Source organism: Limanda limanda, chromosome 4, assembly GCF_963576545.1.
Source record: "Limanda limanda chromosome 4, fLimLim1.1, whole genome shotgun sequence".
Lineage (NCBI taxonomy): Eukaryota > Metazoa > Chordata > Actinopteri > Pleuronectiformes > Pleuronectidae > Limanda > Limanda limanda.
The window spans coordinates 32,278,590-32,301,089 of record NC_083639.1 but is presented as its reverse complement, the minus strand read 5'-3'; the positions used below and the strand labels follow the sequence as shown (position 1 = coordinate 32,301,089).

The window sequence follows — 22,500 nt, the reverse complement described above, 5'->3', positions numbered from 1 at the left end:
CACCTGTCTGTGTCCCTCACCTGTCTGTGTCCCTCACCTGCCTGTCCCTCACCTGCCTGTCACTCACCTGTCTATGTCCCTCACCTGCCTGTCCCTCACCTGCCTGTCCCTCACCTGTCAATGTCACTCACCTGTCTGTCCCTGTCCCTCACCTGCCTGTCACTCACCTGTCTGTGTCCCTCACCTCTCTGTCTGTGTCCCTCACCTGTCTGTCACTCACCTGTCTGTGTCCCTCACCTGTCTGTCTGTGTCCCTCACCTGTCTGTCTGTGTCCCTCACCTGTCTGTCCCTCACCTGTCTGTCCCTCACCTGCCTGTCACTCACCTGTCTATGTCCCTCACCTGTCTGTGTCCCTCACCTGTCTGTCACTCACCTGTCTGTGTCCCTCACCTGTCTGTGTCCCTCACCTGTCTGTCTGTGTCCCTCACCTGTCTGTCTGTGTCCCTCACCTGTCTGTCCCTCACCTGTCTGTGTCCCTCACCTGTCTGTCCCTGTCCCTCACCTGTCTGTCCCTCTCCTGTCTGTCCCTCACCTGTCTGTGTCCCTCACCTGTCTGTCTCACCTGTCTGTCTCTCACCTGTCTGTCCCTCTGCTGTCCCTGACCTGTCTGTGTCCCTCACCTGTCTGTCCCTCACCTGTCTGTCCCTCACCTGTCTGTGTCCCTCACCTGTCCCTGTCCCTCACCTGTCCCTCACCTGTCCCTCACCTGTCCCTGTCCCTCACCTGTCTGTCCCTCACCTGTCTGTCCCTTACCTGTCTGTGTCCCTCACCTGTCTGTCCCTCACCTGTCCCTGTCCCTCACCTGTCTGTGTCCCTCACCTGTCTGTGTCCCTCACCTGTCTGTCCCTGTCCCTCACCTGCCTGTCACTCACCTGTCTGTGTCCCTCACCTGTCTGTCCCTGTCCCTCACCTGCCTGTCACTCACCTGTCTGTGTCCCTCACCTGTCTGTGTCCCTCACCTGTCTGTCACTCACCTGTCTGTGTCCCTCACCTGTCTGTCTGTGTCCCTCACCTGTCTGTCTGTGTCCCTCACCTGTCTGTCCCTCACCTGTCTGTCCCTCACCTGCCTGTCACTCACCTGTCTATGTCCCTCACCTGTCTGTGTCCCTCACCTGTCTGTCACTCACCTGTCTGTGTCCCTCACCTGTCTGTGTCCCTCACCTGTCTGTCTGTGTCCCTCACCTGTCTGTCTGTGTCCCTCACCTGTCTGTCCCTCACCTGTCTGTGTCCCTCACCTGTCTGTCCCTGTCCCTCACCTGTCTGTCCCTCTCCTGTCTGTCCCTCACCTGTCTGTGTCCCTCACCTGTCTGTCTCACCTGTCTGTCTCTCACCTGTCTGTCCCTCTGCTGTCCCTGACCTGTCTGTGTCCCTCACCTGTCTGTCCCTCACCTGTCTGTCCCTCACCTGTCTGTGTCCCTCACCTGTCCCTGTCCCTCACCTGTCCCTCACCTGTCCCTCACCTGTCCCTGTCCCTCACCTGTCTGTCCCTCACCTGTCTGTCCCTTACCTGTCTGTGTCCCTCACCTGTCTGTCCCTCACCTGTCCCTGTCCCTCACCTGTCTGTGTCCCTCACCTGTCTGTGTCCCTCACCTGTCTGTCCCTGTCCCTCACCTGCCTGTCACTCACCTGTCTGTGTCCCTCACCTGTCTGTCCCTGTCCCTCACCTGCCTGTCACTCACCTGTCTGTGTCCCTCACCTGTCTGTGTCCCTCACCTGTCTGTCACTCACCTGTCTGTGTCCCTCACCTGTCTGTCTGTGTCCCTCACCTGTCTGTCTGTGTCCCTCACCTGTCTGTCCCTCACCTGTCCCTGTCCCTCACCTGTCTGTCCCTGTCCCTCACCTGTCTGTCCCTCTCCTGTCTGTCCCTCACCTGTCTGTCCCTGTCCCTCACCTGTCCCTCACCTGTCTGTCCCTCACCTGTCTGTCCTGCAGGTGTCCTGACTTCCTGTCCCCATGTTACCTGGACCAGTTGAGGCAGGAAGTCCAGCAGCTCTGGGTCTGAGATGGAGTCCATCCAGTGGACGGCCGTCCTCCTCAGCTCCTGGTCCGAGAACCTGAAACACACAGGAGGACGTCACATGCTGATGTCCCTCAGGTGCTGGGACGGGGACAGGCGAGCGAGGGGACGCTTACGAGGGGTGGAGGAGTCCAAGGGCGTCCAGGTGTCCCAGGCAGGCCCACTGTCTCAGCAGGGCGTAGATGTCCGGCAGGCAGGCCCACTCCCAGCAGGGGGCGCTGGCCAGGACCAGAGGCAGGGCTGCACTCTCAGACTGACAGAAGGCCTTCTTCTCCCACAGGAGACGCTTGTCCTCCGCCGTCAACCTGCACAGGTCGGACACACACAGGTGTGACACAAAGGCTACACATGTGTTGTGTGTCTGTCTGAGTGCGCGTGGCTAACCAGAAGACGGCCTTCTTGTGGAGGACGTCCTGCAGCTGGATCTGACTGATGGTGTCCAACCGGGAGAAGGCGTACTGAGGACAGAAGTCTGCAGGAGGAGGAGTCGTGAAGCGGACCTCGAAGGACGAGGTGGGGAAGTCCACCTGAGACACAAAGACAGACAAAGAGACAAACACACAGCAGTCAGGGTCATTCCCCCTGAGCTCCAGCAGAGGGCGCTGTGCCTCGACCTGTCCACTGTGAGTCACCTGCACGATCACACTGTCTGGTTGGCTGAAGTTCGGTGAACTGGTCCGAGCGTTTCCATTCCTCCCCGGGGTCGAAGGCCACAGACCCAGGAGCTTCCTGCCACACGTCAGGACACTGCAAGCACACACACACACACACACACACACATTCATTCACACACGCATACACACACACATACACGCACACACGCACACGCACACACACACACACAGTCAGCTGGGGGGCACTATGTGTGTGTTTGGTGTTTCGACCTGGTTATAGAATCAGATTCTGAAATCAGAAACTGGACACAGGAGGAAACAGCTAGCTTAGCTTAGCATAAGAGTGGACACAGGAGGAAACAGCTAGCTTAGCTTAGCATAAGAGTGGACACAGGAGGAAACAGCTAGCTTAGCTTAGCATACGAGTGGACACAGGAGGAAACAGCTAGCTTAGCTTAGCATAAGAGTGGACACAGGAGGAAACAGCTAGCTTAGCTTAGCATACAAGTGGACACAGGAGGAAACAGCTAGCTTAGCTTAGCATAAGAGTGGACACAGGAGGAAACAGGACTTGATTCTTGTTGCTCTGGTTTGTTCCTCATGGTTGATGCACTTATTGTGAGTCACTTTGGATAAAAGCATCAGCTCAATGTAATGTAATGTAATGTAATGTAATGTAATGTGATGTAATGTGATGTAATGTAATGTGATGTAATGTAATGTGATGTATTGTGATGTAATGTAATGTAATGTAATGTGATGTAATGTGATGTAATGTAATGTAATGTAATGTAATGTGATGTATTGTGATGTAATGTAATGTAATGTAATGTGATGTATTGTGATGTAATGTAATGTAATGTGATGTAATGTAATATAATGTAACGTGATGTAATGTAATGTGATGTAATGTGATGTAATGTAATGTAACGTGATGTAATGTAACGTGATGTAATGTAATGTAATGTAAAGTAATGTGATGTGATGTAATGTAACGTGATGTAATGTAACGTGATGTAATGTAATGTAATGTAATGTGATGTTATGTAATGTTATGTGATGTAATGTAATGTAATGTGATGTAATGTATTGTGATGTAATGTAATGTGATGTAATGTGATGTAATATAATGTAACGTGATGTAATGTAATGTGATGTAATGTGATGTAATGTAATGTAAAGTAATGTAATGTAATGTGATGTAAAGTAATGTAATGTGATGTAATGTAATGTAAAGTAAAGTAATGTAATGTGATGTGATGTAATGTAATGTACTGTGATGTAATGTAACGTGATGTAATGTAATGTAATGTAATGTAATGTAATGTAATGTGATGTATTGTGATGTAATGTAATGTGATGTAATGTGATGTAATGTAATGTGATGTATTGTGATGTAATGTAATGTAATGTGATGCAATGTAATGTATTGTGATGTGATGTAATGTAATGTAATGTAAAGTAATGTGATGTAATGTAATGTGATGTAATGTGATGTAATGTAATGTAATGTGATGTAATGTGATGTATTGTGATGTAATGTAATGTGATGTAATGTGATGTAATGTAATGTAATGTGATGTAATGTAATGTAATGTAATGTAATGTGATGTAATGTATTGTGATGTATTGTGATGTAATGTAATGTGATGTATTGTGATGTAATGTAATGTGATGTAATGTAGTGTAAAGTAATGTGATGTATTGTGATGTAATGTAATGTAATGTGATGTAATGTGATGTATTGTGATGTATTGTGATGTAATGTGATGTATTGTGATGTAATGTAATGTAATGTAATGTAATGTAATGTGATGTAATGTGATGTAATGTGATGTCATGTAATGTAATGTGATGTAATGTAGTGTAAAGTAATGTGATGTATTGTGAATGTAATGTAATGTAGATGTAATGTTATGTCATGTGATGTATTGTGAATGTAATGTAATGTAATGTAGTGTAAAGGGTAATGTGATGTATTGTGATGTAATGTAATGTAATGTGATGTAATGTGATGTAATGTGATGTAATGTGATGTAATGTAAAGTGATGTAATGTAATGTGATGTATTGTATGTAATGGATGTAAATGATCAAGTAATGTAATGTAATGTATGTATTGTGATGTAATGTGATGTATGTGATGTAAAGTATGTAATGTAAGTGATGTAATGTAATGTGATGTATTGTGATGTAATGTAATGTAATGTAATGATGTAATGTGATGTAATGTAATGTAACGTGATGTAATGTAATGTAATGTATGTAATGTAAGTATGTAATGTGATGTAATGTAAGTAATAGTAATGTAATGTAATGTAAAGTAATGTAATGTAACGTGATGTAATGTAATGTAATGTATGTAGATGTAATGTAATGTGATGTAATTGTGATGTAATGTAAGTAATGTAATGTAACGTGATGTAGTAATGTGATGTTATGTAATGTAATGTAAAGTAATGTAATGTACGAATGTAATGTAAAGTAATGTAATGAAAGTTGATGTAATGGTGATGTAATGTAATGTAATTAATGTTGTATTGATGTATTATGAGATGAGTAATGGTGGATTGTTATGTAATGTGTTGTAATGATGTAATGTATTGAAGTTATGTAATGTAATGTAATGTATGTATGTATATGTAATGTAATGTAATGTAATGTAATGTAATGTAATGTAAAGTAATGTAATGTAACGTGATGTAACGTGATGTAATGTAATGTAATGTAACGTAACGTGATGTAATGTAATGTAATGTAATGTAATGTAATGTAAAGTAAAGTAAAGTAATGTAATGTAAAGTAATGTAATGTAAAGTAACGTGATGTAATGTGATGTAATGTAATGTAATGTAAAGTAATGTAATGTAACGTAACGTGATGTAATGTAATGTAGTGTAATGTAATGTAATGTAATGTAATGTGATGTAATGTTAAGTAAAGTAATGTAATTTAAAGTAATGTAATGTAATGTAAAGTAATGTAAAGTAATGTAATGTGATGCACTGGGTAGGAGCGTCACGTGACTCACTGTTTGAAGTTGAACAGCGGCATGGTGACCCAGCCCAGCGCCTCGATGCTGCGCCGCTGCTTCCCCTTGTCCTCCGCTCCTACAGGGGGCGGCAGAGAGCTGGCAAACAGCGTCACCGTCAGCTGGGACTCCCGAGGCAGCTGGTTGACCTGCACCGGGAAGCACACCCTGCAGGGGGCAGTATTCTAAATGAAATGTAAACACGGAAGGTGAAGCTGCGGTGAGACTCGGGGGGGGGGGACGTACCTCTGGTCCCACACCACCAGGTGGAACAGGTACTTGCTGACCGACTGTTTGCTGGTGTGCTGCGGTGCGCAGAGCTCCACCCCTCCATGAGTCATCGAGCAGGACAGGAAGAAACCCTCGTAACTGACCAATCAGAGAGCGAGACAGGGACAAGACGTCATGATGAGGTCACACATCTGTGCTGTTACTACAGGACTCTTATTTTGATAATGTTTGGCACTGTTGTTTAAATCAGACAGTAGGAAAGTGGCCTCCAGGGGGCACTGTGGTCACGTAAGCCTCTGAGACTGAGACTGCACGATATCAGGAAATCATACAATATGCGATAACCTTGTTGAATATAATGTTGACGATATAACTTGCGATAAATACAAATATATACAGTATAGTATAGAGTTGTTTTTCTGCTTTGGTTTCACAGCCCGGCCACAGGTGGCTGAGTCCGGGGGAGGAGCCTCTCAGCCCGGGGGAGGAGCCTCTCAGCCACTTATGGGATTAATTTGGTTCTTTTCATACATGTTCTGACGGTGAAAACACATTTCTTACAGTTTATGATTTCCTGCTCCTCTCTGTGTCTCATCCTTTCAATCTGAGCTCTGAACCAACAGCACCAAACCAAACTGAGCAACACAAAGTGTGTTAGTGTGAACCCAGATGACACAGACGTGTGTATTGCTGACTGACAGGTGGACCTGCCTCTTCTCAGAGGTCAAAGATCAGCCTTTGTTAAATAAAGCCCGGTCCCAGTGTGTGGTTGGGGGGGGGGGCGGGGGGGTGGGGGAGGGGCAGACAGCTGAATCATCAGTCCATTTGTTCTCACTGAGGCTGTGACGACCACTGCAGCCTCCAGGGGGCGCACACAGGACTCAGGGTCTCATGTCCTCCTCCAGAGCATCATGTGACCTCCACACTGCACAGGGCTCGTATCACATGGTGTTAACGTACAAAGGTCAAAGGCTAAAGGTCAAATCAGAGGTTTGTTGACGCTCTCATGAGGTCGGACTGAAGCTGTGTTTGTGTTTGGTAACTTGTTCTTCTATCTTTGTGAGGACCGTGCACTGCATCGTCCCAACAGAGTGAGGACATGCAGGCCGGAGGTCAGACTTGGTCTCAGCATTAGAACTAGGTTAAGAATTAAGTAATATGCTTATGAGTGTCCTTGCTACGATAGAAGTGCAAACACCTGAGTGTGTGTGTGTGTGTGTGTGTCTGTGTGTGTGTGTGTCTGTGTGTGTGTGTGTGTACCTGGCGGCCCAGGTGATGGGGATCCTGTGGGCAGCGTACACGTTGAAGGACAGCACGTTGGTGACCAGCCCGGCCTCCTGCACCGGCGCTGTGCAGCTCTGACTCTGTGGCGTTGTGTGGAAGTTGGCGTTAAACGTGCTGCAGTACAGCTCCACCAAATCCAAGATGGCCGCCGTCAACTTCTCCACGACTTTATCTGTGAACCGACATCAGGACGCAACGGAGTATGAAGACGGCGCTCACACTGAGTCAGAGCAGGAAGTGCTTCCTTTCATGCTGTGGGTCTGTTTATTAACTATAAATGATTTGAATTGATGACCAGAGGAATACTACTGTTGCCATTCGACATATACACCTGACTACAGGATGTGTTATGAGCCTTTGACATGCCATCTGTGTACACACCTCTGTTCTCTCTGATGGCGAGCACTGATGCATCCTGGGAGGACAGACACAGGAAACAGACGGTCAGAGTGACCTTCAGAAAACACACAGTGTCCAGACGCCGTTGCCCTCTCTCACCTTGAGGACTTTGGGCTGCAGGCGACAGGGGCATGCTGGGAGCTGGTTGAGGGCAGAGGTCACATCAGGCGTTTCCACGGCTGCTAGTGAGCTGCAGAGCGCCTTCACTGATTGGACAAGGCGCTCGACGTGCAGCGGTAGCTCCGCCTCCAGAAAGGAGCGTAGACGAAGACATAGTTCAACTTAAATTGAGGAAGAGACTGACGTGTAGACACGCTCTGAGAGTGTGTGAAGCAGTACACATGTGTGTGTGTGTCTGTGTGTGTGTGTGTGTGTGTGTGTGTGTGTCTGTGCGTGTGTCTGTGTGTGTGTGTGTGTTACCTCTGACAGGAGGAAGGACTCGGCTTCGTTGTGAAACGTGTCGAGCAGAAGAGTCAGAGCCTCCCTGAACACAACACGACACATTAACTTCTAATCTGCTCTCCTTGACCAATCAGACTGGTGTATTAGGATAGAGCCCGCCCCTCACCTGGTGACGGTCTGTTTGATTGGACGCTCCTGCAGCAGGATGCTGTGGTTCATGCTGGACACCGTCTTATCGTCGTCTTTCTGTCAATCAAAGGTTCAAACTGTAAACGAGTGTGTGTGTGTGTGTGTGTGTGTGTGTGTGTGTGTGAGTGTGTGTGTGTGTGTGTGTGTGTGAGTGTGTGTTCAGACCGTGCGGGACAGCTCCGTGTTCACAGCTGATCTCTTAATGAGACACAGTTTAACGTTGTGAGTGTGTGTTCAGACCGTGCGGGACAGCTCCGTGTTCACAGCTGATCTCTTAATGAGACACAGTTTAACGTCCCAGTCGAACTTTAGACACTGATGAACAAACTCAACACCGGCAAGAGTCTGAGAGCTGAGAGAGAGAGAGAGAGAGAGAGAGAGAAGAGAGAGAGAGAGAGAGAGAGAGAGAGAGAGAGAGACAGGGAGAGAGAGAGAGGGAGAGAGAGAGAGAGAGGGAGACAGGGAGAGAGAGAGAAAGGATGGAAGGGAGAGAGAGAGAGAGAGAGAGAGAGAGAGAGAGAGGAGAGAGAGAGAGAGAGGGAGACAGGGAGAGAGAGAGAAAGGGATGGAAGGAGAGAGAGAGAGAGAGAGAGGGATGGAGGAGAGAGAGAGAGAGAGAGAAAGAGAGAGAGAGAGAGAGAGAGAGAGAGAGAGAGAGAGAGACAGAGAGAGAGAGAGAGAGAGAGAGAGAGAGAGAGCGAGAGAGAGAGAGAGAGAGAGAGAGGAGAAGAGAGAGAGAGAGAGAGAGAGAGAGAGAAGGAGGGAGAGAGAGAGAGAGAGAGAACAGAAAAGAGAGAGAGGGAGATGGAGAGAGAGGCGATGGAAGAGAGACAGACAAAGAGAGAGAATATAAGTCTGTTTGTGTCGTTGAGATTGGCTGATGAAAGACTACAGTTCTCGTCCTTCACACACACACACACACCACACACACCACACACACACACACACACACACACACACACACACACACACACACACACACACACACACACACACACACACACACACACACACACACACACACACAGTAGACAACCTGCTTCCTGTTTGCACCACATGACGTGTTTGTAATATATCGCTGTTATAAAGAGATGAAAGTATCAGCGAGGTTCTTACTTGTTGAAGAACTCGTCGTGTCCACAGACCTTCAGCAGGTAGTCGTCCACGTCCATGTGGTCCAGGTCGTCCTGAGCGTAGCACAGAGTCTGGTAGATGAGCAGGTCCACCGCGGACGAGCCTGAGGGACAGACACACACAGATTATCAACACACACATTTATAAGTGTCACAGCTGATCACAGAAACATTCACCCTCTTGTTTTTATTACTTTTAAATTAACTTTCTGACACACGTTTCTTCCTGTCCACAGTATGGACCTTTATTTTGAAGGTTCATCAGTTCTAAACCAATGAAAACCCAGCGTGTCTTACCATCGCAGGTGAAGGTGAGTGGCTCTCTGAAGTGCTCGGTGATGATGGTGACCTTTACGCTGACCCCCAAACCCTGATGGAGCTCCTCGTCGCCCACCGAGGGCGACCACACGAAGCCGGAGTTCTTCGACCTGTCGCCGTGCGGATACGCCGAACGTAACCTGGAGACGCAGAGACAGAGACGCCGTGAGACACGTGGACAAGGCCCGGTCCACCAGAGGGGAAGAGGTGGAGCTACAGCCGGACTCAAGCAGCTGTTGGATTTCTGCTGTCGCTCCATCAGAGTAGCGTGTTAGAACAGTTTCTATGACATCATCAGAAAGTGCGACAGATGACTGATGACTCACACGTCGAGCATGTGACAGAACGCCGCCACCTCCTCGTCTCGCTCCTCCGACACCTGGAACAGTTCATATCCAAACCCGTTCATCCTGGAGCCCAGAGACACCTGTCAATCAATCACACACACACACACACACACACACACACACACACACACACACACACACACACACACACACACACACACACACACACACACACACACACACACACACACACACACACACACACAGATCAGAAGACAGATACAGACCACAGCAGCCAATCAGTGGACAGATCATCGCCCGGCGCGGACCAATCAGAGGACAGACATGTTCTTACCGGGTCTGCAGAAACTCGCCGCTGGTTCTTGTTGCTCTTGGCGACGGGTACATACGTCCTGGGTGGCACTTGAGGGGGGAGGGTCTTACTCCGAGCCACAGGCTTCCCTGATTGGTCCCCGCTGGCCCTCCGCCCTCGGGGCCGGTTCTCGTTCAGTTTTGACAGCGAGTCGTTGATGATGTCATAGTTCACCTCTCCTGATGTGACCTTGGGCTGATCCACGTCAGGCGTGAACAGGTTGACGTCTCGGGGGGGGGTCGACCCTCGGGGGGGGAGGAAGGGGTTCTCTGACCCTGACGCAAGGGGGAGGGGGTTTCTTGGTGGGATGGCGGGGGGAACATCATCAGGAAGCGAGCGGAAGCCTTTAAGAGGAAGTCCTGAACCAGATCCATGGGACTCGTCCAGGCTGGATCCTGATTGGTCGCTGAGCTTGTTGACCTCTGACCTCTCCAAGATGTACAGGGGCTCTTTGACGTGGCCTCCCTGAGGAGGGGGGGCCCGGGCCGGGAAGGACAGTGGAGACTGGGACCGTCCCAGCTGGTGGAGGGAGGGGTCAGATCCAGAGCCGACCCCTCCTGTGTGGGCGGGGCCGGGACTGGGGGTCTCAGCCCGGGTCGGACCTGGGGGTCCAGATCCAGGGGGGCCGCTCTTGTCCTGCTTGAGCCGGGAGAGGGCGTCATACTCCATCTGCAGCGCCTCGGCCAGGACCAGCTCCTTCTGACTGAGACCCAGGGCGTCCAGGCAGCCCCACCCCCCCTCGCCGCTCGCTGACATCACGCCACCTCAGCAGCGCTGCCGGTGGGAGATGGGCTCAGCTGTTGCTAGTAGACACAGGGAGGACACATGGAGCTGATGAGCTGAAGACACAGAGACCTCATCGATCCGTCATCACATCACTCACAACAACCAATCAGACTTTTAAACTCATCAGTGGAAAAACGTTATGATGACACTATGACCAGAAGTCACTTTGTCCCTCGGGACGACTTCCTGCTGACGCCGGGTTCACACCGGACGCCGAAGCGCTAATCCCTAGCACGCCGGCGCTAGGCTGGTCACATACAGCTGATATTTGCCACGGGTAAATAATAACTTTGTACTTTTCAACGTTAAACGTTGTATCTCTTCCTGGATAAGCACTGTAGTCTATTTATGTCCATTTTTTTTACAGTAGAGATATTACAACCGTAGAAATGTGTTTGTTTTCTTTCCTAGTGCGAGTTGTAGAAAGGAGGAGAGCCCCCCCTCTCTTTTTCTCTTTATGACTGCTTGTGTGTCTGTATGGATGGGCAGAGGGGGACATTTAACAATGTGATCGGTCAAATTGGTAAAATTAAAACTCCAGGACAACAGAAGGGGAATACAAACTATGGGATGCATATTTCATCATTGATATCATATAAAATATGTCATCAATATCGTTTAAAATCACTTTTCACAGTGTTTCCCGGAGCGATACACTTGCGTCAAGCAACATTCACCACAACATTCACAACAACATTCACCACAACATTCACAACAACATTCACCACAACATTCACCACAACATTCACAACAACATTCACCACAACATTCACAACAACATTCACCACAACATTCACAACAACATTCACCACAACATTCACCACAACATTCACAACAACATTCACCACAACATTCACAACAACATTCACCACAACATTCACCACAACATTCACAACAACTTTAACCACAACATTCACAACAACATTCACCACAACATTCATCACAACATTCACAACAACATTCACCACAACATGCACCACAACATTCACCACAACATTCACCACAACATTCACAACAACATTCACAACAACATTCACAACAACATTCACCACAACATTCACCACAACATTCACCACAACATTCACAACAACATTCACCACAACATTCACCACAACATTCACCACAACATTCACCACAACATTCACAACAACTTTAACCACAACATTCACAACAACATTCACCACAACATTCATCACAACATTCACAACAACATTCACCACAACATGCACCACAACATTCACCACAACATTCACCACAACATTCACAACAACATTCACAACAACATTCACCACAACATTCACCACAACATTCACCACAACATTCACCACAACATTCACAACAACATTCACCACAACATTCACCACAACATTCACAACAACATTCACCACAACATTCACCACAACATTCACAACAACTTTAACCACAACATTCACAACAACATTCACCACAACATTCATCACAACATTCACAACAACATTCACCACAACATGCACCACAACATTCACCACAACATTCACCACAACATTCACAACAACATTCACAACAACATTCACCACAACATTCACCACAACATTCACAACAACATTCACCACAACATGCACCACAACATTCACCACAACATTCACAACAACATTCACAACAACATTCACAACAACATTCACCACAACATGCACCACAACATTCACAACAACATTCACCACAACATGCACCACAACATTCACCACAACATTCACAACAACATTCACCACAACATGCACCACAACATTCACCACAACATTCACCACAACATGCACCACAACATTCACCACAACAGTCACCACAACATGCACCACAACATTCACCACAACATGCACCACAACATTCACCTCAACATGCACCACAACATTCACCACAACATTCACCACAACATGCACCACAACATGCACCACAAAATTCACCACAACATGCACCACAACATTCACCACAACATGCACCACAACATGCACCACAAAATTCACCACAACATTCACCACAACATGCACCACAACATGCACCACAACATTCACCACAACATTCACCACAACATTCACCACAACATTCACCACAACATGCACCACAACATTCACCACAACATTCACCACAACATTCACCGAAACATTCACCACAACATGCACCACAACATTCACCACAACATGCACCACAACATTCACCTCAACATGCACCACAACATTCACCACAACATTCACCACAACATGCACCACAACATGCACCACAACATTCACCACAACATTCATCACAACATTCACAACAACATTCACCACAACATGCACCACAACATTCACCACAACATTCACCACAACATTCACAACAACATTCACAACAACATTCACAACAACATTCACCACAACATTCACCACAACATGCACCACAACATTCACCACAACATTCACCACAACATTCACCACAACATGCACCACAACATTCACCACAACATTCACCACAACATTCACCACAACATGCACCACAACAATCACCACAACATTCACCACAACATTCACAACAACATTCACCACAACATGCACCACAACATTCACCACAACATTCACAACAACATTCACAACAACATTCACAACAACATTCACCACAACATGCACCACAACATTCACCACAACATTCACCACAACATGCACCACAACATTCACCACAACATGCACCACAACATGCACCACAACATTCACCACAACATTCACCACAACATTCACCACAACATGCACCACAACATGCACCACAACATTCACCACAACATGCACCACAACATTCACCTCAACATGCACCACAACATTCACCACAACATTCACCACAACATGCACCACAACATGCACCACAAAATTCACCACAACATGCACCACAACATTCACCACAACATTCACCACAACATGCACCACAAAATTCACCACAACATTCACCACAACATGCACCACAACATTCACCACAACATTCACCACAACATGCACCACAACATTCACCACAACATGCACCACAACATTCACCACAACATTCACCACAACATGCACCACAACATGCACCACAACATTCACCACAACATGCACCACAACATTCACCACAACATTCACCACAACATGCACCACAACATTCACCACAACATTCACCACAACATGCACCACAACATTCACCACAACATGCACCACAACATTCACCACAACATGCACCACAACATTCACCACAACATGCACCACAACATTCACCACAACATGCACCACAACATTCACCACAACATGCACCACAACATTCACCACAACATGCACCACAACATTCACCACAACATGCACCACAACATTCACCACAACATGCACCACAACATTCACCACAACATTCACCACAACATGCACCACAACATTCACCACAACATGCACCACAACATTCACCACAACATTCACCACAACATTCACCACAACATGCACCACAACATTCACCACAACATGCACCACAACATTCACCACAACATGCACCACAACATGCACCACAACATTCACCACAACATGCACCACAACATTCACCACAATATGCACCACAACATTCACCACAACATGCACCACAACATTCACCACAACATGCACCACAACATTCACCACAACATTCACCACAACATTCACCACAACATGCACCACAACATTCACCACAACATTCACCACAACATGCACCACAACATTCACCACAACATGCACCACAACATTCACCACAACATGCACCACAACATGCACCACAACATGCACCACAACATTCACCACAACATGCACCACAACATGCACCACAACATGCACCACAACATTCACCACAACATTCACCACAACATTCACCACAACATGCACCACAACATTCACCACAACATTCACCACAACATGCACCACAACATTCACCACAACATGCACCACAACATTCACCACAACATGCACCACAACATGCACCACAACATGCACCACAACATTCACCACAACATGCACCACAACATTCACCACATGTGAACGTTGTGTTTTCAGTTCTACGAAGCTCGTTCGCTTGTGATCCGGTGAATCACCATGGTAACCTGGCTGAACAGCTGACCTGCTCCAGGTGATGAGAGATCCAACAGCATTGAAGCTCCGCCCACACACACGTGGTTAATGCTCAGTCATAACAGAATATAACTGATCATATTAATAATCAGCGTCATGTGACCGCACCTTGCGACCCGTGTGTGACGTCATGTGATCAAGTCACTGCACTAGCGACTGTGTCATGTTGTTGTTGTTGTTGTTGTTGACTTGGTTGATGTTTACATTTGGTTGGGGGGGGGGTGAAGTATCAGAGACCGGAAGTTCGCAGACCGAGACAGGTGAGTGACGTCATAAAAGAAAAGGAAACACACCTGTTTTAAAAACACTTGACAAAGCGACCTGACCCCTGACCTCTGAGGCCGAACTGACCGGAAGTGTAGACCCCCCCCCCCCCCCCCCTCAGCTGAACGCGCAGACGCGTGAGTGGACTTTGGTTGGGACAGAACCGAGCTGAGCCCAGAGACCCGGACTGGTTCCGGACTGGTACCGGCCCTGTGTCCCCCCCCTACCCCCCCACCGGGTCTCACCTGACTGGCGCTACGGGCTCCGGCTCCGGGCGGCGGGAGCCATTTTAAATCTTCACTTTCCTGCACAAATCTCACGGATGTCGTCACCGTCGGTCCCCGGTCCCTGAGTCCGGTCTCCCGGGCAGGCGGCGGGTTCCGGTCCGGGCGGGGACCGTCACGTCCAGGCGGGAGAAGCGGCTCCGCGGCCCGGCTCGGTCGGTGCCTGGTCCCGGGGAAACAAAGCGGCCGCGGGCGCTGGAGCTCTGGAGGAAGTGGACCCGGTCCCTCAGCACCGAGACCTGCGTCACTGCACCGGAAACACTCACACAGCTTCCGGTCAGCCCGAGTAAAGAGTTCACAACCTGATCATGGTCCAGACTTCATACATGAGGAACATGTTTAATATAATGTCATTAATATATCATACATCAGGAACATGTTTAATAAATTGTCATAACATATCTAATGTCTGATGTCATTAATGTATGACTTCATATTTTGAGTCACATGAATCTTAATAAACAAACATTTCCGGTCACATGAACACACGTTTGCGTGAGATCGAAAATGTTGATCAGAAACAATCTGAGATTTTAAATCCACAAAAACAAAACACAGAAAGAAAATCAATGATTATTTTATTTTTCACAGTTTCAGATTCAAACTTCAGATGATTTAACCAGTTAATACGTTATGTTAAATGATCAATAATCAATCATGAATAACCACGTTCATCTGTCTGACGCACTGATAAATCTGTCTTCAGGAGTGTGACGTCATCAACCAGTCATGTGACCCTGACGAGAATGAGGCACAACTTCACACACACACACAATGAATGATGACAAATGAAATCTCATTATTGAAGACACAAAACGATTGTGTCATTTTTATAATTTTTGATTGTTTATACATTATGAGAAAACTATGACGACATTTAGAAAAACTTAAGAATGTCCAACAATAATTATTTATATTATAAAGACGATGTAACGTCTGTAATCAGATTAACAATAACAACATTTAATCATTAACTTCTGTGACTAAAACTGAACATGTCAGAATTATAAAAATATAAAAAATGTTTTTTAAAGATAGATTCATTGATCATACTTAGTAAATTATATTTTGTGATTCAAAGAATAAATGTTATAATTAACATTAAACACATTAATATTTTTATAATAAAAAAATGAATCTTGTGTTTATGTAAAGTTCTTCTTCTTCCACCAAGTCATTCAAACTCACGCCAACTGTTTCAATATAAACACCAAGGAAGGTGACGTCAGAACCAAGTGTGAAACATGGGACAGTGCAGGACGCCCCAGGACGCCCCAGGACGCCTCAGGACGCCCCAGGACGCCCCGGGACGCCTCAGGACGCCTCAGGACGCCCCAGGACGCCCCAGGACGCCCCAGGACGCCCCAGGACGCCGCAGGACGCCCCAGGACGCCTCAGGACGCCCCAGGACGCCCCAGGACGCCCCAGGACGCCTCAGGACGCCCCAGGACGCCCCAGGACGCCCCAGGACGCCTAAGGACGCCCCAGGACGCCGCAGGACGCCCCAGGACGCCCCAGGACGCCCCAGGACGCCTCAGGACGCCCCAGGACGCCCCAGGACGCCCCAGGACGCCTCAGGACGCCGCAGGACGCCCCAGGACGCCGCAGGACGCCTCAGGACGCCCCAGGACGCCGCAGGACGCCTCAGGACGCCGCAGGACGCCCCAGGACGCCCCAGGGCGCCTCAGGACGCCGCCATCTCGATGTGAGAGATCACGCCCCCTGGTGGCTGGCTGCACTACAGGTCGTAAACCCTCCTCCTCCATGTTAGCAGATTGGACATGGACCAAACTAAAGAACTAAAGTGGACGTTAAATAAAAGTTTGTAAAGATGTTTCTGTCGTTTCTGTCGTTTCAGGTCGTTCTAATCTCAAGTTTCTGATCGGTTTGGTTTTAATCAGTTTTTTGATGATATGAAAACAGGCTGAGACGTGATGATTGACAGCTGACACTGACTCCTGATTGGTAGAGAGTGTGTGTGGGCGGGACCTCAACACGAGGGTTGCACGCCACGATCACTACTGCACAGACTCTGACTGAAAATGACGTCATCACCACAAGAGGGCAGCGTCCGTGTTTGTTGACAGTTCATGGTTCTGACCTGTTCCTCTAAGCACTACAGTACCCATGAGCCTCAGCTCAGATGTTTGTAGTAAACACATTTTCTAACACTACTGTGCACGTCCGTCACTGACCATGTGACAACCAGAGACAAGGTCAAACACAAGGTCACCTGTTCACCAGGTGTGTCCATCATTTATCCCCCCGACAGAACAGTGAGACTTCACCTCTGTCCACATCTGGACAGTGTGTTCTCAGCGTGTCCTCAGCATGTCCCCTGTTAACATGTAGACAACGTGTCCTCTGGAAGACGGCAGCTGTGTCTCTACACGTCCCTCTCATCTTTACTTGGAAAAGACGTCCGTCTCAAATTCTCTTTGACTTTGACAAACTCCGGAGCTTTCAGGTTCTCTTCCTGCTGTGTCTGCTCCTGCTTCTCCATCTGAGACGAGAGGACAGAGACACAGTCAGAGACACAGCACGTGTGTGTGTGTGTGTGCATGTGTGTTTATGTGCGTGTGCGTCTGTGACCTCCTCCAGCTTCCTGTGTCTCTTCAGTAGCTCCGCCTCCAGAGGTGAGATCTTCCTGCGGGCGTCGTCCTCCTGTCTCCTCTGTTTGATCAGCTGATCTCGTTTCCTGGACTCCAGCACTCGGTGCAGCTCCGGCTGCGTCTCCACTCGCACCCCCCCCCCTCTGTGAAACATCCAGATTCTCATTCATACTTCATACATCACTTTAATAACGGCTCATTAGGATCCATACGTCTGGTCTTTGAAAACATTCTTAATCTGACTGAGGATATGAAAAAATAACAGGACTGACTGACCCCTGCTTTTATTATGATTATTATGATTATTATTTTGTGTGTATACAATGTGTCTTGTTTGTTGTAGCTTTTCAACCAGCAGGGGGCAGTCTGTCATAATGAAGCACTCACTACAGAACAGACTGTATTTTCTTCATTTCTTTATGTTAATTATCTGATCTTGACTCCTCAGCTCCACCTGCAGGTCTGTGAACAGAGTAACACACATTGTTGTTGTTGTGTTGTTTGTGTGTCTCTGGTCGTCGTCCAGCCTCAGTTTCCCTCCTGAATGTTAAAACCACAGAGAACCTGGCTCTTAACGCCGTGTTAAATCTGTGAGGAGGTGAAAACTTTCCCAGCGTCCTCAGCAGCGGAGGCCTGTGAGGTGGGAGGCTGTTGCTTAGCAACGTGTGTTCATTCCTTCAACAGCGTCAGAGACGACGGATGGTTGTCATGCAGCTGAAGAGGAAGCTGCTCTTTGATCATCTGATGACACTGGGAACTGATACGATTCGTTAAAACATTGACTGTCGATAATCTGGATTAAATTCAGTCCTTATGTGTTGGTGTCAGTGGGCAGCAGGCATGTGGAATTCAGTGACATCTAGTGGTGAAGGTGCAGATTGCGACTCTATCTATAATCTATAATCTACGGTGGCCTTCAGGGGACATAAAAACATTTCGGTGTTGATCGACCAAATCAACATTTTCACCCCAAAAGACCTTTTGTCCTCCAGGAGGTCCTCAGTGTAACGGTGAGGTGTGTGTCCCCACATGGAGACGTACCTCTTGCAGCTGCTCAGCAACTCCCGGTGAAGGTCCTGGTGACTTTGTGATGCTCTCACAGGATTCAACAGTTTCTTGGGCTTGATGAGGTCGTCCTCGTCTTCTTCTTCCTGGTAGTCAGGCTGGGGGACATAGCCAGACGCCGGGGACGACTTCCTGTGGATACCCTCAGACCGGTGCTGTTGCAGGTCTGCGTGAGCTGAGGCTAGAGACAGAGGACAGAAAGGACAGGATCAACACAACTCTGGGATTTAGTCTGTAAAACATGAAACTTTATTTAAACCGGTTCTGGAGAACGATGGTGCAGTGAAACACGAGGCTGTAATGAACAGTGCCGGCGGTAGGGGGCGCTGCCACGGGCTTGGACATGGATTGTGGCTTTCGGACATCATGTTGTTGGTCAGAATGCAGATGTGTGTTGGTGAACACAGACATTGTGTTTCCTGTGTGTCCTTCTTCAAAAGAGCTCCGGATGAGCTGGGACATGGATGTGGTGACACGTGCTGAAGGTCAGAGGTCGGCTCCCGTCCCTGATGATGTCATAGTGGGGGTCAGCACAGAGATCAGAAGGTTTAGATCTGATCCGTCTCCCTATCAGCTAAACATCCGGTGCTTTATGGTCTGTTTGACTCAACTTATCATAATTTACTAAATGAACATCAGCTGTTTGAAGAAGACTTGAAACTAGAGCTCGGAGTGGCCCCTGCTGGTCACGACACAGAAGACAGCTTTCAGAGGACATTTACATAAACAGCAGGTGGAGGAGTTCCTATCAATGAAATGCTCGATCAGGTCAGAAGCTCTGAAGATTCAAACATGGTTCAAAACGTGTGTGTGAAGTGCAGTGGGACCTGAGCTGGACTTTGAGCCGCGTGTGGTTTCATATCGATCTGAAACAGGAAGTTGAACCTGAACCTCTGATAATAATCTGATGTCAGAGCGTCTGACTCCAGCTGCGACAGGAAGTCAGATCACGTTTCACAGTAAAATCTTTATTTCATCCTGAGGAAACCTCAAGTTATTGAAACATATCAAATCTACTGCAGCAGAAACCTTTTGCACTTAACTGGAGATGTTATATACATATATACGTATGTTTATATATCATCACGTGTTAGAAACCTGGTCCACTCGTCCACTCGCTCTCTGGGAAGCTTCCACACATCGTCCTGCTGGTTCCTGACTCTGACTCGTTACACATGTTAGCAGGAGGCTGCAGGAGAAGATCCAGAGACTGATTGTGTCTTTAGGTCTGAAAACAGCTTTAGATTCAAATGCAGTACTTGTGGTACTTGTACTTGTAGAGTACTGTTACACTGTATTAAATTCACTGTTTATTAGTTTGAGGTTAGGTCAGAATGTTAACTCACATCTGAGGACAATACAATTACACATCACAAAACAGACACACAACATTATAAACAAGCACAACCTGAACTCTAAGTTTCAGAAGATCCAGAATCACACTCTGGTTCTTACCAGACTTCACCAGCTTCTCCTGAGCTGTGATGCTGCTCCTCTCACCCATCTGATCCGGTTCTGATCCGGATCTGATCCGGTTCTGATCCGGTTCTGATCCGGTTCTGATCCACTTCTGATCTGGTTCTGATCCACTTCTGATCCGGTTCTGATCCAGTTCTGATGATCCTCATGTGTTTCAGTCTGTGTGAGTCCTCATGTTCTCTATAAGAGCAGCAGCAGAACTCCTCCTCTTCTCCCTCCTCCTCCTCCTCCTCCTCCTCCTCCTCCTCCTCCTCTCCCTCCTCCTCCTCTCCCTCCTCCTCCTCCTCCTCCTCTCCCTCCTCCTCCTCCTCCTCCTCCTCCTCCTCCTCCTCCTCCTCCTCTCACTCAGTATTTTCCCACGCTGCTTCATCTTCATCTTTTGTGACGTCCGGTGTCGCCCTGCTGCTCCACAGATTTCTAACAGTTCACCACATTCACACTCAGCAGGAAACTGTGCAGGGGCCCCCGACCCCCGAGGGCCCCAGAACCCCCAGAATGCACCCTGCTTGTCATGGTTGGTGTTTGTTGTTTTTAAGGAATGCGGACTGCGTAGCTGTGACTTGTAGGCGACCTCTAGTGGCCACCGTCATGTTCACCCGATGTTGAGCTGCATGGATGTGTTCGTTTTCCTCAATAACCTTAACCATCTGTTGTCGTGGCAACCATGAACCTTCACTAAGTTCATATTTCAACCACGAGTGAATGAAACCTCTTTCTGTTGTGACTCCGACCCGATCACTTCACGATATTTCTTTAGTTTCCTCCACTGAAACGTAACCAAACACTATTTACTCTGAATGAATTCTTATATTCATGTTGTGAGATCAGTCGATCGTTTCATATCTCAGGAAGCAGCTGATGATTCGCAGCTGTGGGATCAACTTGAAGAACAGCTCAGCCTCCCACGGGGCACCACCCCCCCCCCCACGGGGCAACCCCCCCCACGGGGCACCACCCCCCCCCCCCCCGGGGCCGGACGCTAGCTTCAGCGGTACGAACTCACCTCGGCCGTCCGGGTGCTTTCCATTCCTCACACGCTGCTGCTTGGGCGGCGGCTCGTGGCCGATGCTGTACGCCTTCTGGAGAAGAAGAAGAAGAAGACAGCGTCATGCGAGGATCACAGAGCGGTGACCCCCCCCACCAGCCCCCCCCCCCATCACTGTGGCAAGGACATAATGAGTGATTCTTTTGGGTGAACTGTCCCTTTAACATGTTTTTACAGGTTTTTTTTGTCTCAGGATGTCGGAGGGGGCGTGGCCATATTAACAAGCCTCCACTGTCTTCACGTGTTTGGCTCCTCCTCTTCCTCCTGAGATAGTTGTATTCGTTCTCACGAACAGAAACCATGTCAGACGGAGGATCAGTGTGATGTCATCGGTCGCTAATGTATCAGATCGCTGTGCCCCCCCCCCCGGACGCTTCCCTTCTGACTGAATGGACTGTGTTGGTTGCTAGGAGACACTTCACCAGGCTTCAACATGGTGACAAGGCCCTCACTGTCCCAACCCCTATGGTTGGAGGGGGGGGGGGTTGTCAGCTCTGACAACATGACAAACCACTTGAGGACAATCTGACCTCTGCTGGACAAACAGCTGCATTACAGCCCAAACCTTACAGAGGT

The 22,500-nt window shown here is 47.9% G+C and overlaps 2 protein-coding genes across 2 annotated transcripts in view; both read right to left on the bottom strand.

The window, feature by feature from the left end:
- pik3c2b (phosphatidylinositol-4-phosphate 3-kinase, catalytic subunit type 2 beta) overlaps positions 1 to 15,951 on the bottom strand; it is a 23,303-nt gene extending 7,352 nt beyond the window's left edge. The window contains exons 1-17 of the mRNA XM_061069068.1: positions 15,685 to 15,951; positions 10,260 to 11,080; positions 9,944 to 10,044; positions 9,597 to 9,757; positions 9,283 to 9,403; positions 8,407 to 8,518; positions 8,144 to 8,223; positions 7,996 to 8,059; positions 7,675 to 7,821; positions 7,558 to 7,591; positions 7,153 to 7,348; positions 5,908 to 6,030; positions 5,662 to 5,829; positions 2,650 to 2,764; positions 2,402 to 2,544; positions 2,134 to 2,322; positions 1,961 to 2,054 (exon numbers count right to left, since the gene is read on the bottom strand). Of these exons, the coding sequence (XP_060925051.1) occupies positions 1,961 to 2,054; positions 2,134 to 2,322; positions 2,402 to 2,544; positions 2,650 to 2,764; positions 5,662 to 5,829; positions 5,908 to 6,030; positions 7,153 to 7,348; positions 7,558 to 7,591; positions 7,675 to 7,821; positions 7,996 to 8,059; positions 8,144 to 8,223; positions 8,407 to 8,518; positions 9,283 to 9,403; positions 9,597 to 9,757; positions 9,944 to 10,044; positions 10,260 to 11,033 (2,622 nt within the window). The 5' untranslated portion in view covers positions 11,034 to 11,080; positions 15,685 to 15,951. The remainder of the gene's footprint in view (positions 1 to 1,960; positions 2,055 to 2,133; positions 2,323 to 2,401; positions 2,545 to 2,649; positions 2,765 to 5,661; positions 5,830 to 5,907; positions 6,031 to 7,152; positions 7,349 to 7,557; positions 7,592 to 7,674; positions 7,822 to 7,995; positions 8,060 to 8,143; positions 8,224 to 8,406; positions 8,519 to 9,282; positions 9,404 to 9,596; positions 9,758 to 9,943; positions 10,045 to 10,259; positions 11,081 to 15,684) is intronic.
- Positions 15,952 to 17,570: 1,619 nt separating this feature from the next.
- On the bottom strand, positions 17,571 to 21,018 carry si:ch211-236d3.4 (protein FAM107B). The gene is made up of 4 exons (XM_061070379.1): positions 20,856 to 21,018; positions 19,377 to 19,581; positions 18,316 to 18,478; positions 17,571 to 18,226 (listed from the first exon to the last, which is right to left on the bottom strand). Exons 1-4 carry the CDS (start codon positions 20,902 to 20,904, stop codon positions 18,110 to 18,112), a joined length of 534 nt encoding a protein of 177 aa, XP_060926362.1. The 5' UTR covers positions 20,905 to 21,018; the 3' UTR covers positions 17,571 to 18,109.
- Between the last annotated feature and the right edge of the window lie 1,482 nt (positions 21,019 to 22,500).

Bases quoted from the DNA above. Each gene is read 5' to 3' on its own strand.
- si:ch211-236d3.4 (XM_061070379.1), bottom strand. From the start codon at position 20,904: ATGGGTGAGAGGAGCAGCATCACAGCTCAGGAGAAGCTGGTGAAGTCT. The intron at 19,582-20,855 runs GTAAGAACCAGA...CTCTGTCTCTAG, and splicing joins GGAGAAGCTGGTGAAGTCTG to CCTCAGCTCACGCAGACCTG. The intron at 18,227-18,315 runs GTCACAGACGCA...CTCTCGTCTCAG, and splicing joins GACACAGGAAGCTGGAGGAG to ATGGAGAAGCAGGAGCAGAC.